The 16,921-nt window shown below is 47.0% G+C and overlaps 1 protein-coding gene across 2 annotated transcripts in view; it reads right to left on the reverse strand.

Moving 5' to 3' along the window:
• LOC119176002 (uncharacterized) overlaps positions 1–16,921 on the reverse strand; it is a 353,641-nt gene that overhangs the window by 77,032 nt on the left and 259,688 nt on the right. For both annotated transcript variants that reach the window (XM_075889318.1, XM_075889319.1), the window contains exon 4: positions 12,348–12,530. In XM_075889318.1, coding sequence (XP_075745433.1) covers positions 12,348–12,530 — 183 coding nt within the window. The remainder of the gene's footprint in view (positions 1–12,347; positions 12,531–16,921) is intronic.

Consider the following 16,921-nt stretch of genomic DNA (forward strand, 5'->3'; position numbering starts at 1 on the left):
CCGCGCATCGCACGTATATACTACACCGCACGCATACGTGCGTGCGACGTCTGTCACCGCCACGCTGGCCCCGTAAACGCACGCGGATTCGTGCTGTCCCGCTGCGTTGGCGGAGCGCGCACGCCTGCAAGCAGGCTTGCTTGCTCAATGATCATTGCGCAGAGAGTCGCAGCGGGTGTCTCGTCTATCTCTCTCTCCGCGCAGGGTCGACTCTCTTCGTGCAGTCCTGTAGCTCCCGTGCGTTTACGTACAGCACGCCTGCACAACTACACGTCGCGACCCGGTCGGACCGCTGCGCCCGCATAAGTGTATTAGCGAGGTACGACACGCAGCGCCACGGTACGGCGCTTACGGGAGGCGTGCGTTTCTCTTGGGACGCGGGGCACGCGGAGCCTATCGGTCGCTGCCGCCGCCACTAGCTCACGCATTGCCCGCAGGGCCCGATTGAAAGCGCGTCCGCTTTGCTCACCACACTTCTGATCTGACCCCGTTTTTTTATGCGTGTGTTTTTTAAACCGCGACTGCGTTAGTGCGTGAGCGCGAATGTGCATGCGGCTCTCTGACTTGAATCGAAGTAGTGAGGATTGACTGCCCTTCGATTCCTGCTGTATAGGCTTCTCGCGTGAGCTTCTAACTCTGGCCTGATTTCATTTGGAGATAACGGAACGGGTGTAGGAGAATTAGAATGAAAAGGAAATGAGACCGCGTGTGAGTCAAGCGAAAGGCGCTATGTTATTATACACGCTGCCGAGCGAACCACGCCTGCCGAACGATCTGTTTTGTTGCTGGCGATGAGAGTAGAACGGGAACCGGCGCCGACCTAATCTCTTAAAGCGCCTTCCAGATAAAAGAAGGCCAACGCTTCCCACGGATGATGTCACGCATGGATGCGTATTACAATTACGTAAACTGTCTTTACCATAGCATCAATCGCACATGTCCTTCAATGAGCACGTATGTCCTCGAAATCATTGTGTTAGTCCCAAAGCGTTTGAGATAAACTGTGGACTTGGACGTTTCAGTAAACATGTTTGATGTGTATAGCACTTAATAACGCGATAGGGTAATGAGCTCGTTTGGAATAAATGTCGGCGTTGGCTTTCTTGGTTGTGAGAGAACGATTCTCATGTCACGCGCGACAAAAAAAAATGGAAATGATGCAAATAAAATAAATGGTAAAGAATGACACCATATCCACGGGGTGAATGGTGGAGAGTGGAGCGAAGCTGGGTCCGCACGCCGCTGCCGCGCCACTTTGGCTTCCCGTTCTCGTACGCCGGGATATTGTCGGCGCCGCTGCGCAGCTTCCGGCACGCTTCTGCCTCGCGCGCTCGCACATCGGGGTTCCGTCTTCGAGCGTGAGCCGCCGACGCCTTGCGCACACGCCACTCTGCAGCCTTGTCCATCCGCCGACCTTCTCAACGCGCGTGCGCGTCAAAACGGCTTTTACTTTACTACACCACGCCCCCTAGCGTACGGCGTCACCGACGAATACGCGATCGCCAACGTCTTCGTGTGACGTCATTCCTATTTTCTCGCGCGCTCGCACATTGAGGTTTCATCTTCGAGCGCGAGCCGCCGCCGCCGCATTGCGCGTATACTTTTTATCAGCAAACCGTGAATCATCCGCTGGCCGCGTCCGTCCGTTGTCTGTCTGTCTGTTTAACGCACGCACAGACGTACGGATCGATGCATGGATGGATGCACGAATAGACGGACGGACGCACGGATGAACGCACGGACGGACGGACGCATGGACGAACGCAGAGACGGACGAACACATGTACGAATGCACGGATGGACGCACAAGAGGATGGACAGATGAACGGAAACAAGAGGGAACGGACGGCTTGAAAGCACGGAAAATGACTGACGCCTCGCCCCACTCACCATCATTCACTTCATGGATATGCTGTGATTTTTATTATTTATCATACTACAAGTACCGTCCTCTATTATCATACGATTTGCATTTTTCAGCGTATATGCATTTCGTTCTATGTACAAGTACCGCCCTCTACGACCGGTTCAAGAACTAACGAGAGGTGGCTACATACGATTACGACGGAACGCTCAGCCCACGCCTTAAAGAGCTTCGTTCCTAAAAATTCTGCGTCCGAGTGGGGGTCGAACCCAGGGCGTTTGCGTGGCAAGCGGACGTTGTACCACACGGCTACGCGTATGCTTGAGGATACAACGAGGGTAACTTCCTCTGCTTGGAAATGCAGTGAAAGTAACTTTGGGGGGGGGGGGGGTTTCACGTCCTAAAACCACCATATGATAATGAAAGACGCCGTACAGTGGAGAGCTCTAGAAATTTCGAACACCTGGGGTTCTTTAACGTGCACCTGTATCTAAGCACACGGGTCTCGAGCACTTTCGCCGCCATCGAAAATGCGGCCGCCGCGGCCAGGATTCGATCCCGCGACCTGCGGGCGAGACTTCGATGCTTGACAAACACACGCGCCCTGTATACACGTTTCACAACACAACGTGTCATATTGCCGTAATAATGCATGGTACAAGCGTACATTGCCATCGGGTGTCAGAACATGCGATTATCACATGAATTCGTAGTTTAATTAAAGCCAGTAACCCAATACACGAGGCACACACGTTGCTGCGCCTATTACCTTAAGGCCACGCAGTGGGTACATAGAAAGTTCAAAAAGACTTCATGCATCAAGTGCTTGAAGTGTGCACTCGGGACAGCATATCGCTATCGCGTTTAACCCTTAAAGGCGAAGCTTAAGGGTTCGCTAATTGTTGTGAGAGACCACTTCATTCGATTCGAGCACGAGCTGACACACGCTGATGATGATATACGGATGAGGAAGTTACACAAATGGTGATATGTCTAGCTGGGAAAGAAGCGTCAGTAACTGCGCCGACAATATCTCCTTGTTCCATTGGCATTGTGTAGTCATTGTGCCTCAGTGTTCATAGCGTCCCGCGTTTTAAGCACACAATTAAGGGTGAAAAGGGGCAACGAGCAACACGTTAATTCAATTGAATCCTGTATCCTCATGCGTGGCGTCACGCATACGTCGTTGCTTACACCTAGCGAACTACACCTACTCTAGATAACTATGAACTCTGAATATCAGCTCGTCTGGAAGCTATAGCCCCATCGAGCCCAGTCGCGTTTGCACTGAATTGACGACCGGATGTGGACCCGATAAGCCGGCATGAGGGAGTCGACTTTAGCGTGTAAACGTAGCTTAGGAGGTATATTGCCGAACCTCAACGTACACGGCCTCAGGGCATCCTAAACCAACTGTGTTCGACCGAGATACCGGCCCACCGGAAGATGACAGTTCTTTTAGAGGTTGCGGCGCAGGGCTGCCTCCATTTGACCTCTAAACAGCACCGCTCAGGTTGTGTTTATGCAGAAAAAGGCCCCTTTCAGTAGGACTGGAACTCAATTCACGATATTTTCGTTAGTGCGTTTTACCAGTGGTCATCCGGCTTCGCTGATGGTATGCCGGGCAGCGTGAGTGGCTGAAATATTCACCTACAAAAATATTTAGCGTAAGTTCTTGTGATTACGGGCCCTGTTTTTAACCATTCGCTGTTATAGTTTCTTAAAGCGTTCGCCTTATACTGACGACGCTACAAGATGCAGCAAAAAAAGTAAGAAAAGAAACAAAAATGTTTCTCTCTGTTGATGTTCTTTTGTGCCTGGTACCTGCTCCTTCAGTAATCCTAGGACGAAAACAAATAGCAAATGAAGGACACTTCAAGACATATTTGGGGACTTCACCACTGTGACTTTCGGTGGGCTTCTGTAGCAAAACGCATACACAAACACACATGCTCACACGTACAACTTACTCTCTGTTAGCCTTGAACGGCACTTGTGCATGCCTCAATTACGCCGGCCGGGAACCGCTTGGAAAACAAGGAGTGCACGATATTCCAATGCCCGAACTGGTTTGTCGATTCGGACGCCTATCCTCCACGCGAGATCAGATTAACCCAGCGGTGGTCGCTCGGCGCGTGCCTCAGACCAGAGACCGTGAGCGTAATTACCCCCTATTAATGCACAGGTAGATAGATCCCTGGATTGACCATTCTTCCGAGGACACAATAACAATAACGATATCGAAACAGCATTCGACACAACAACCCCTAATATACGCTATTTGAAAACAAGACCAATCTTAGCGAAGCTTTCCCCTTCATCTGTGCGAGATGGTGTGTCGATGAACAAAAGCTCCGATGGATATCTTATAAACCACCTTCTTGCATCGGAGGGAGTTCATTCCTACACAAGCTTAACCCAAGCCCGTACGTAGATCGATTTTCTGATTCCTTAAACACACGCATATAATGAAGCATTTCCATTTCGCCGTGCTTTAGAAAGCATAATAAGAATTATAATAATAACAGCTCGGGTTGTCCCTAAAGCACGATATGACTATAAGAGACGCCGTATAGTGAAGGAACCCGGGAATTTTTACCATCTGGTGTTCGTTGCTGACATCCCACAACACACGGGCCTCACCCAATTTGCCTCCACTTAAATGCAACCGCCGCGGCCGGGGTCGAACCCGCGACCTTCAGGTCAGCAGCAGAGCACCGTATAGTCCCTGATTGACCGTGGCGGACGCAATGTAAAAAACAGTGAACTAGCTGTGAACTCAGGAGAATTTCGGCAACGTCACTTCTATGTGAGTTGTGTATAATTAAGAAAAAGACAGCCTTTTGGCTCGTATTTGACACGATTAGCGATAAGGTTCATCGCAGTGACTCCCCGCTCCCCATTAAGTCAAAATGTCTGGCAGACATTGCACCGAGATATATTTAGGAGCCATATTCATGATAACCACAGCGATCTTAAGGAAGGCACACTTTTTGCCGCGACGGCCGACGGTTAACGAGGCTGCTTGAGCTTACTCGGATGCGCAGATATACCCCTACCAATTTGTTGATAATGAACGGAGGAAATAATAAGAATTATAATTATTAAGCCTGCCAGGTTAAGGTTGAGGATGTTGTAGGTAGCCGGTGGATCTAGCCTTGCATAATTCGCAGGCAATTGCCCCACCCGGTTTTGTCTTTGCTAGTTGTAGCTAATGTTCTTTGTTTTTCAACTAAGCACGAGCAGGCTTTTAAAATAAAAATCGCGCATAGCGCGACGTAACCCTGCATAAGACGGCGGCCTTTGTGCTATACCACTTGCAGTATTGTGCCGGTACTATATCTCACTGCACTACACCCCAAACACAGTTGTCACTTATCACCAGTCACATGCGAGGTCTGTAGCAATAAAAAAATTCAAGAGAAGTCGTGACACCTGTTTCCGGAAGATCGAGGAACCACGCGGAAACACAATATCAGTCACATGGCGAGCCTAACTGTTGCAGTTCCTCAAATAAAATTTGCCGTTCCTTCTTAAGCTCACGACATTTAAACAAATAGTGTTCTATATCACCGTTTTCTTTGCACTTCGAGCACCAGGGCGTCGCGGAGAGTCTGATCTTGTTGAGCCATGCTGGTGTACGCGCTGATCCCGTTCGAATGCGATGAAGCAAGCAGGCCTCTTCCCTTGATAGCCCTTGTGTCACACATGGCTGGTGAGGCGTCAGCCATAACGAGTGAAAATGCTTATTGACAGCCTCTCGTAAGATACGCTGATTGTCTTTGGAAGCCTTCTTCGTCGGTGTAAGCCCCAGAGCACTCCGGGCAAGTCTGTCAGCCGCCTCATTACCCGCTATACCCAAATGTGATGGAATCAATTGAAACTTAATGTTTATACCAATGCCATGCAGGTATTTTAGGATTCGCAGTGATCTTTGAGTGCATCGATCCAAAAGCAATCCATGTTTTAGCCGCTCCGAAGAGGGCTTACTGTCCGAAAACAGCACGACTTGTTGCTGCCTACAAAGCTTCAGTTTCTTCAGGGCTGCCTGAATCGCCACGCTTTCACAAGCTGTCGATGAAACAACGCACTCGAGTCGCGCTGCCCAGGGCGCCTTTAGAGACGGGATCACAAACGCTGCAGCGCTTGCTCCGCGCACTATGTCGACTGATCCATCGCCATATATGGAGCGTACTTGAAGCTGCATGGACGTAATCATTGGAAGGCATGCGCGCAGTTGTATTTCTTGTTTCCCAAGGGCATTATCATTCCTTTGTCATTACACTTATGCGTCCACATACCTTGATTAATCACCGATCAATGTCACCCCTGATGAGAGAACAAAGCAAAACAACAACAGCACGCCAACGAGAAGCATGCCGGCAAATGCCAACATACAACATTAATTGGGTCAAAGGCGTCGCACATATAGAGTGACTGTTGAGGTACAAGGTGCAGCGGAGACATACAAAAGCACTGCCGTCCAATTACACCGGAGTGCATCGATTACGGGCGTAACCAGAAGCCGCGCAAGAAGCCACAGGGGCATGCAATGGCAGGACACGGCCATTGCTACTTTCCTTGTTGAAGGACGTCCTTGGGGTTTTTCATTGTCACACCACTGACCTTGCCTTATCGAATGTGTAACAGGATCAGATTTCTCGCTTTGCTTCTGTAATATTCGTACAGCTGGAAGGCTTGCACTCGTTATGCAACGCCGCGCTGGCTGGCGCACTTCGATCGCAAATAATCGCCAAGGACGTGCTACCGACCGGCTCGCGTAAGTGGAAACGAAGTAATTTCGCTCTTTTCTGTCTTAACGGTGGTTTCGACGAGCATTTTAAGCTGCCGGAAGGATCAGTGCGGTCACGTAGGTGACCGCTATATAGCGGAGTTTGCTTGGATCCAACCAAGTTCAAGTGCAAGCCGAACCATGCATCAACGGCTTGTGACACTTGTGTACAGCCATGACATTGATAGCAACCGATAAAGCCTGCAGGTTGTATCCAACGCTGTTAAAATACGTTCGTTCGAATTTACCTCGTTCATTTTTAGCTTGAACAGATAAAGAAAGACACAAGAACTACATATAGGTTGATCAGAGGAAGTGTGGTTAGCTACGCTGGATTGGGTAATTACGAGAAAAAGAAAGGAAGAAAACGGTATACCACGTTTAAAGAGTGACGTGTTTTCTAGCGTAACACCAGCATCAGATAAAGTTGTCTAACTGCTCGACGTACCCCTTGGATCCGTCCATGGAACCAGCTATGGTTACTGAGCGGGGCTCGGGTGGTGGAAGCGAGACTTGTCGCTACCAGACGCTACCAGAACCCAAGGAGATCATCCACCATTGGGCTCGAGTCGAAGACTCCTGTTTGATCAGTAACGTATTCAAACAGAAAGCTTTAGCGCTCTCATTAAGCGATTCCTTGAGCGAAACGCGGCCAGTGATTGAAGTGGCATCTGATCAGACCATCTGACCAATAAGTAACGGATGACGTCGCCATGTGACGTAATCACATCGCACCGTATTTGGTGTCGAAGGTGAGCCGGTCCCTGAGGTTGCGCACTACAACGTGATCTGCTGAGAGCTTTGAGTAGAAGGAACAAAGCGATTGGCTGAGAGCATCAAGGGGACGTTATGCGTGCGTGAATGAAGGAAGATAATTTTCGGGAGCTCGCCTATAAGTTTGGCAAGAGCTCAATGAAAAGCGCGCGCGTTACACTGTGACTCATTGTGCAAGAAGTATATGATTCAGGACTGCGTAACTGAAACAGGTATGAATATTTAACGCACTGTTTACTAAGCACTACAAATCACCTGTATACACTAATGGCTATGAGCGAGTGTGAAGCTCAAGAAATGAAAAGATGTTTCATATTCATATTAAAGTCGGGTCTCCCACTGCACACTTATTGGCATCGATACTAGCTTGACGTGGGGTAAAAGTACTAATTGCCGTGACTTCATGCCGCAGTCTGGCTGGTAAGTTGTGATGGCGTCAGGAGGTGGCACACCGGACTCGGACACCTCCCTCACCCCCCCCCCCCCCTTTTTAATTTTATTTTTGCTGTGGCATACACAGCCCAAAATGGCCCTCGACCACATCTGCCAGCCCGACTGCCACTCCAAATCAAGAAGGCGCGCATCGCACAAAAAAAAAAAAACAATTCTCCCTATTCCACTAATATCAGGTACCAGAACTTCCAAAATGTCCGCTTGTGCCTCACCGAAGCATTAAATATGACCATCTGCGCGTCAACTATAGAGCCATGGTGCGGAGCTTCCATGAAAACGTCTCAAAATCTTGCGCGAACACGCGATGACAAGCTCATACCGTGTTCTATCGTCAGGGTAACGTAAGAATTGAAACGAGCTTTTAAAAACAGACTGTGACCACTTATCCAGGGTGCACTCACGCTTAGGGGTACATTTTCTCGGCTCTTGAGGGCTCGAGCTTTTCATTTGACGCAAAAATAAATGGCAAGTGAAAAACAAAATTGTGTCAGCGCCCCTTTGACACAATGCAAGTGTGCAGCAGGCTTTTGCCTTGAAGTGTTCAAGAGTGAGAAATGCTGCCACTTTTCTCTCTCTCTCTCTCTCGCTTTCTTTCTCTGAAGAAATACTTGAACTATTGCAGCCGACTTCATGGCTAACAGTGTTGGACTTTTAAGTAGCAAATGAGTTCTCCAGAAACCCGCAAGGTGGCAGAAGGGTTCAGAAAGGGCCAGGTCGGATTTTCTCGGCAACTAAGAAGCCTTTCTTTCTGAAAGATCCGCCCGGATTTTCTCGTGGCTTCGTGCTACAAACGGGTGGTCGCCTTCTTTCGCCTTCTCTGTGTTAGACTTTGCACGGCGGCTTTGACGCTATTCCTTCGGACATGACAGTCGCGACGTAAACATATTTACAGGCTATAGCTACCAAACACGACACACTTCGGAAATTTGCACGCTGTTTAACCGGAAAGGGGGGGGGGGGCACGGACGTGCGCATAGACAGCGCCGAAATCGGCATCAGGCTCACATTCGTCTTACGCGCCTAGTCAAGCGACGCCATGCCGGTTCTTAGGCAAGAGAGGCTTCGTGCTATACGTATACATATATCAAGGCCGAGCATTATCGCAGGCGCCTGCTGCCACTCAATAGCCAGCCGCTCCCATCTATCGCTCGGACCGGCTCCACCCTTGCTCAGGTAACACGAGCACGTACACGATGCAGGTCCACCCGGGTGCGTCGATCTGTGCGGTGCTGCTCTCCATTTCCCACTGACCTTGTTAGTCGCGAGGAAAAAATAGGTAAAAGTAGTGCTGCCCCCCCCCCCCCCCCCTACCCAGCCTTCTTTCAATAATGCTCCAGAAAGCGGCCGAGAGAAACAGGAGGAAACCAGTCGGACCGAGGGGCGCACGTGCAGGGTTAAGCGACCTTCCGGGTTTGCACGACGGCCACTGCAGCCTTGTCTCGTGGACTTGTTGCCGAGCCGCTTAGCCGGAGAGGTCGCTGTCAACGAGGTACGCAACAGAGACGTGTGCGTTGAGCTCCTCGTCAGATGTTCTCGGGTCGTGTCGTCATTGGAAGGAAGTTTTCGCCGAGTTTCAACTTTCACAAGGAAAACAACTTTAGATAGGAGGGCGTCTACCTCAAGGCGATCTCTGTGTTCGTAGTTGCAGTGTACACACTGGCGCTCAGTATGAGTTGCAACATGGTGGCCATGGTCGAAGAGGTCCAAGTATACACTGTACAACTTTCCACGCATGACGTTTGTTTCTCAAGTACCAGTATAGTCGAAACTGTGTTTAAGTCCCCGATTGGTTTTCGTGTCGGCGCCACCGTGCTGTGTAAGCGCCGCTTCGACCACGGGCAGCACGTCGCAACTGATACTGGGTGTGCACCTGTACTTCCTTTAAAAAAAGGCGCGAAATGAAAAAGAAGATGTAGATAAACTGGAGAGAACCAGTGCTCGTGGCTCAATAGACGACCGGAGGGACGGCCATTAAATAGCTTCATAGGCAGGACACCGTAGAAGCAATGCAGAGCGAGAGGTGTGGTATACACCTGCTGCGAATTAAAGTTTCATTCATGTTTCTTATCTCTTCGCCTCAATACTTCAGGTTAAAAAATTTCAGATGTCAATTAACTGCTTTCATGCTTCTGCTGCCACTAACATGTGATTGTGTATGTATGTATGTATGTATGTATGTATGTATGTATGTATGTATGTATGTATGTATGTATGTATGTATGTATGTATGTATGTATGTATGTATGTATGTATGTATGTATGTATGTATGTATGTATGTATGTATGTATGTATGCATGTATGTATGTATGTATGTATGTATGTATGTATGTATGTATGTATGTATGTATGTATGTATGTATGTATGTATGTATGTATGTATGTATGTATGTATGTATGTATGTATGTATGTTGCATTTTACTGTAGCTCTGTCTCCCTGCTATGTACATCACAATCATTCTCAATTCTACATTGTACAAGAGGTCCCCTTGCAGTCTCTGACTATGGGACCTCTTTCTGTATATCATGCACATGTATTCTTCTTCATTTAGCACAATAAACCTTCTGTTCTGTATGTATGTATGTATGTATGTATGTATGTATGTATGTATGTATGTATGTATGTATGTATGTATGTATGTATGTATGTATGTATGTATGTATGTATGTATGTATGTATGTATGTATGTATGTATGTATGTATGTATGTATGTACGTACGTATGTAAGTACGTATGTATGTATGTACGTACGTATGTAAGTACGTACGTATGTATGTATGTATGTATGTATGTATGTATGTATGTATGTATGTATGTATGTATGTATGTATGTATGTATGTATGTATGTATGTATGTATGTATGTATGTATGTATGTATGTATGTATGTATGTATGTAAATGAAAGACTCAAATGGAAGGCGTACATGCATATATTCACTAGTTCATGGAAGAAGGTGTAAGCTTAAAGGCTCGTTTTCTTTGTTAGGTACAATAATAATGAGAACTAACAGACAATAAAGCAGAGGAAAATTTATACAAGGGATAAACCACTAACAAATATCAACGCTGCAAATCTTTATAGTAAGTCTATACTTACAGGGAGCACTGGTAGCAAGAGCTATGTAAAGCAAATGTCATCCCATGATGCCAGAACGGCAGATTGCTAGTATCCGGGTTGGTTATATTTTTGGGTGAACGCGGATGCCTAGCATTTCAGCGGCTCCGTGGGGACTGCAGCTTCCAGAAACGCCTTCCACCTGGTTACCACAGGAAAAACGGAAACTACGAGCAAGCTATTTCAGTACTGGTATATAAAAATGGCTTAGTTATTGCCCGAGGCGGAGAAACGGGACGACGTGCGAGGTCGTGCACGAAAAGTATACGTCGCAAACGCGTTTTTTTGCGGTCACGCACGTCAGTCTTGCAATGCCGGCCGTGTCCATCATTAGCCTACAATGAAGCCACAACGCGCGAAAAGAACGCCCGGTGATCACTAAATACCCCCACCCTGTTTCAAACCGATATCCCATATCCTGTTAGTACCCGGAAGTTTCCTCTACATTTTACATTCGCTGCAACTTTTCCCGTCTAATCACGCGCAAATGATGTGCCAGCTGGGTCTGTAGATACGATACATTGGTAATTATATGAGTTGCTCTGCTCTCTGACACGCAAGGGAGTCGACTCGATGTATACAGCACGTCCTTGTGTTCCGGCACTACCCACAGCCTAACGTGTGTGCGCTAGCGGTGCTGATGATGAAACTAATTTGTTAACCACTCAATCACTTGATTAGGACTGAAATAGTTCGAAATTACTGCTATAACATCGGACAACTACAGCCTTTTGACAAACATTGGTCCCACGATCATCGAAACGTCGACCAGCTAGTCAGGTGAACCTTGTTCTTTCAAATAAATGAAACTGCAGCGGGTCGCTATAATGTTAGTGAACGTTTACCCCCATTTGAGGCGCCATCTAGCAACACTAGCTGAAGTATATAAATTATATGTCAGTAGTAGCCAGCATTAGAAATTATTACCAAAATGACACTGAAAGGGGGGGAGGCGGGGACAAACAAATACTAGTACAACCACGGTAGCCGTATACATAGCAGCGGCCCTGCAGATGGCGCTGTTAAATATCACCACCGACAAGGTGCGTATATACTTCTGCAACCTGAGTGACATGAGGAAGTTCCTCGACGGAAGGAGAACTGAACGTGGAGTTCCCATGGAATTTATTTCTCTCGAATCTCTATTTTGCTCTAATAATGAATGACTGTCCAGTCGGGCCATCGGTTTGCCCCACGTCATGTACCTAACGAAGTGGACAAACACTGCAGGCAACGTGTTCGAGTATGTCGCCGCTTTCCCGAACGTCCAATGTCTGAAAAGGGTACGCGAACAAACGCTGCTAACGTTGTATATATATATATGAAAAAAAAAAGTGTAGGTGCTTACCTCTAGCTGCTCGTTCTCGGCCGCGTCGTGGAAGGGCGACTTGCCGTACTTGTCCGGCAGGATGGCCGCGCCGTGCGCCAGCAGCCAGCGGAGAGTCTCCACGTGACCCCGGCTGGCCGCGAAGTGAGCTGCGGTCGCACCGTCGTTGTCTCGCAAGTTCGGGTCCACGCCCTGGTCCTCCACCTGCGGAGCAGTGAGTGGGCGACCGGTTAGCCGACTAAACGACGGTCGGTTGACGTTAAGAGTCATAAATGACGATTTCATCTTTTTTTCTCTTTTATTTGTCGCTTGAGCAGTCCGCCACAGTAGAACAGTGGTTATGACGCGCGGCTGCCGACCCGAAGGTCGTAGGTTCGATGCCGGCCGTGGCAGTCTCACTTCGATGGACTGAAAATGGAAGAATCTCGTGCACTGTGTGATGTCAGTGCACGCTAAGGGTTATTATTATTATTATTATTATTATTATTATTATTGTTGTTGTTGTTGTTGTTGTTGTTGTTGTTGTTGTTGTTGTTGTTGTTGTTGTTGTTGTAGTTGGAAGGTGAGTAGGAAGAGATAAGAGTGAGAGGGGAAAGGTAAGTAGGTCCACAAGACGATAATATGCGGTATGTTTCGTTGTCCTGCACTGGGGTGGGGATATACGAGATTGGGAAGAAAAGTATATATCGAATAAAAACAACACCCCCCCCCCCCTCCGACAAGCCAGCAGATTCCAGAAAGCTTGATAGCGCGCTAGTACGACATCCTCTTGCGACGTTAAGTTAAGACGATAACGTAGTATCGTTTCCTCCGACAGACGATTGTCGTCTAACTTGTTGAGAAAATTACTAAGAGATTGAGGAAAGAATTCACTAAGCTTGCATGTCCGGCTCTGACCTAAATAACGTATTCTTCCATGTTTTTCCTTCTAACACAAAAAAAAAGACGGAGGGAAGGGGGGACCTTTATCACCATGCACGCTAGCATTATTAAGCTAGCATTATAAATGTGTACGGATGACTTATATATAAGACGACAAAAATAAAAATGTTTATGAAGAATAAACGAGACAGAGTGAAAGGAATGGTGGCCGTATCCTTACTGCAAACTTTTGTTGGCTAAGGCCGCCAGCCTGCATCCTTTCGTGAGGCCATGCTGGTCCTCAAGGGCCAAGCTGGACGGGTGTGCGTTCCATATTTCCCGAAATTGGCGGCCCCTTAGCGTCTATGGCACTACTAGCCTGGTAGGACTGTACCATATCCTATAAATCAGATTTTTGCCCGTAGAATTTCCATTCGACTTTAAAGGTGTGTGGCTCGAGAGAACGCGGCTCCACCGCATCATTAAACGACGTAGTCTGCAGTCACTGTAAATGGTATTCTTCTGGTTGGCTCGATTTCTTGAAGAGCGTGCAAAAGATGGTCTTCACGGCAATGCTGTCGCAATTTTCCGTAGAGCGATCTCTCTCTCTCTCTCTTCGAGTAGTCATTGTACGTTTCTCCCCTACTCTCGTGTATCACGAGAAAATTTCCAATGCGTCTTGCATCAAAGTGCACCGAAATGGTTCGTGCTCTGCTCGCTCGGTACGAACGTGCTTGGCTCAGCGGTCGCTTACGTTTTTCATCGTAGCATCCCTGCAGCGCAGCTGGCTCAACCGATTTCCGTCGAAACGATGGCAAGGCTTCCGCAACAATTTGAAGCATAGCACCTAGACAAGAGCAATTTACTTTCCTCTGGACCATATGCAGCAACAGAATGCGGAACAACGCCGTATATATACGTCTGTTTTACTGTTGTAACTATATTCCTCACCGGCAGGGCTGGAGGTTTTTCTATCATTATTAACAGTAGTCGATCGATTCTTAGCTGCCGTTACGCTTCAACGGGCGCACCGAAACCTTCCTTTAACCTATTAAAAGAAATGGGAGGCGCATCGTTTCGAAGATGATTTTAAACGCCTAAGACAATAAAGATCTCAGACGGGAAGGCATCGCGGGAGCAGTAGGAGAACGTTAAGTGCAATAACTTGTCTACAAAAACCGGATCGCCAACCATGCGGTGGTTGCCGGTCATTGCTTGATGCAGTAAATGTATGCACATTTACTGCATCGACATTGATTTTACATACGATGCTTGCGTGGGTAATTTGGTAAACGACCGTTTGCTATCTTGAGCCCTTTCCAGCTTCGACTCTTCCTTGCTATAAAGCGTAGACGCGACTGTTTGCTGCGTTTCGAGCCTGAAACTCAGTCGGCCGCATAAGAGGTCGTATTCAGTGGGTGTTGTGTTCTGTTCTAAAAAGTTGCTGCGGAGAGGTTGAAGTTTGTAACCTCTCGGCTACTCGTATTTCTATAAGCTCCATAACGCAAACAAACAAACAAAAGTGGTGGCCCTGAAAACACAAATGAACAAGTAAAAGGAAAAAAAAAACACATCGCTAGCTGAAATATGTACGTAAACACAAAAATTAACCGTTTGCTCACAGAAAACAGATTTTTGTCCAAGTTATAGTGAAAGTATACGCCCTAACACGTTACTTCACTCCGTGTCCAGAAGCCCATAGCTGTGCACCACAAGCACTTATCTAGTCCAGTGTCCCCTGCAAAGTATTTTATTGAGATGTTCCCCTTTTGCTGAGGATGCTCTTCAAGCCACGATTCCAGTAATATTTGAGATGTGAGAAAAAGTTGGTCCAAACTAGAAAACTTTTTTTCTCCAACTTTTTTTTTTCTTTCGTTGGCGTACCTAACGACTTCCAGAAGAATTTGACCATCGTTCTTAGTTTTGTTTGCACAGCAGCTCTGAGGTGAGCTCGACCGGTGTAACCAGTGCAGAAAACTGTTTGTACATGCTACTTCTAATCGAAGCCTGTGAAGTAACGTCCCACTGTGTCGTGGGAGGGATCAAATAAATCACTGGGTGCTTTCAGATGGCTGCCGGTGTATTTTAAGGCCAGGTGTGATGTCTGTGTACAACGACAAAGGCCAGGTTCGAACTGCGCTGCCAACGCTGGCATGCAAACATGTGCTCACACGAAGGGTGACGTCACGATATCAAATGCTATGTATTGGGCTGTTGTTTGATACGCTAATACTGACTCACAATACCGTGACCTTGGATTATATGCATGTCTCGCATTCTTCAGATGCATGTCACCTCCTAATCCGCCCTCCATACCTTAATCCGGGGCGTCGCCAGCCAGAGAAGAACTGAGCGGGGTTGCACCTCCTCCCCCACCCTTCCCCCCGAAATTTGGTCAGTTTTGAATATGCACACATACAAACACACACACGAATATAAATCAGGTATGCTTGAACTCCCCTCCTCCTCCAACAACAACAACAACAAAATTCTGGCTACGATAGTATCCCTACTCATCCAAGGAGGGCTCTAAATTTACTCATTCGGAACTATTCAACCTTTTTTTCAATAGCAGGGTAATGACCACGCGAATCTTTGACGATAGTGGTGGTCAAGGACAAGTAACATTATGCTCCAAGAAATGCTTGGGCACTACCGGCCATCACCATCAAAGAGCTGGATACCAGAGGCAAAACATTGTGAGAAACACGCCGTTCAATGGGCTGGGAGGGCGGGAACTGATTACACAAACAAGCGCTCACAAACAACAGCCGTTAGTGGGCGCTCATGTTGTGTGGTTATGCCTTCGTCTGCGCTCTCACATTCCCAGTTCACTGAACGATCATTATTTACCAACTAGTTTACCTTTCGATGCGTCTGTTTGTTTGTTTGTTGCCTATCAGCTTTCGCACATACCTTCGGGGGATCGGCCAAGAAAAGTAGTAGTATAGCCTATATGTGATAACTATGCAATGATACTCAGTCTACTATTAAAATGTACAAAAAAGGAAAAGAAATTGCAAGTTATTTTTAAGAATAAATAATAAGAAAATGAAAATGAATCAATAAAAGAAAATGGGAGCAAATACTATATCGAAGACTAAAATTATGAGATGAACAGACAGTTGAGCTTACCTCACCCTATCAAGATCGAATGTATGCCCAACATTTATTCACATTAACATTTATATCACTAGTACTTGTCGGGTATATCTTAAAGCTGACGTTATATCGGCATGTGTTTATATTCTCGAATTAAAATTGCGTACTGCGTCATACGTTACTGTGGCAGCGTCCCGAGACGGAGGCACCGAAACTTAGAACATCATCTGCAGTTAAACTTAAACCTACCTTGAACAATGGAATAACTAGAAGTATTTTCCTGAATATAGATTAGTTCCGACGTGATACAAAATAATGCTCGATAGTTGCTAGCTGTTTCTTCGCAGAATTAACTAATATAACGAAATAAGTGATGAAATATAGGTCATTAGATGCTTAAATAATGAAGAGCTTACAAAGATCTTCTATTTGGCTGACTGATGACTTACTTCCGTTGCGAAGCTTATGTTGTTATGAACTTGAGCAGGGGGTTGGGGGTGGGCTGTGAGGGCTGTGCTTTTTTTTTTTTTTAGTCAAAGAGTGAAGCGTTGGTATGGCAGCGCCAGGTAGCACAGTAGCACAAAAAGAGTGAATGAATCACTTTTGAGTGATTCCGACAAAAGTGAGTGCGA

Source organism: Rhipicephalus microplus, chromosome 3 (assembly GCF_043290135.1).
Source record: "Rhipicephalus microplus isolate Deutch F79 chromosome 3, USDA_Rmic, whole genome shotgun sequence".
NCBI lineage: Eukaryota > Metazoa > Arthropoda > Arachnida > Ixodida > Ixodidae > Rhipicephalus > Rhipicephalus microplus.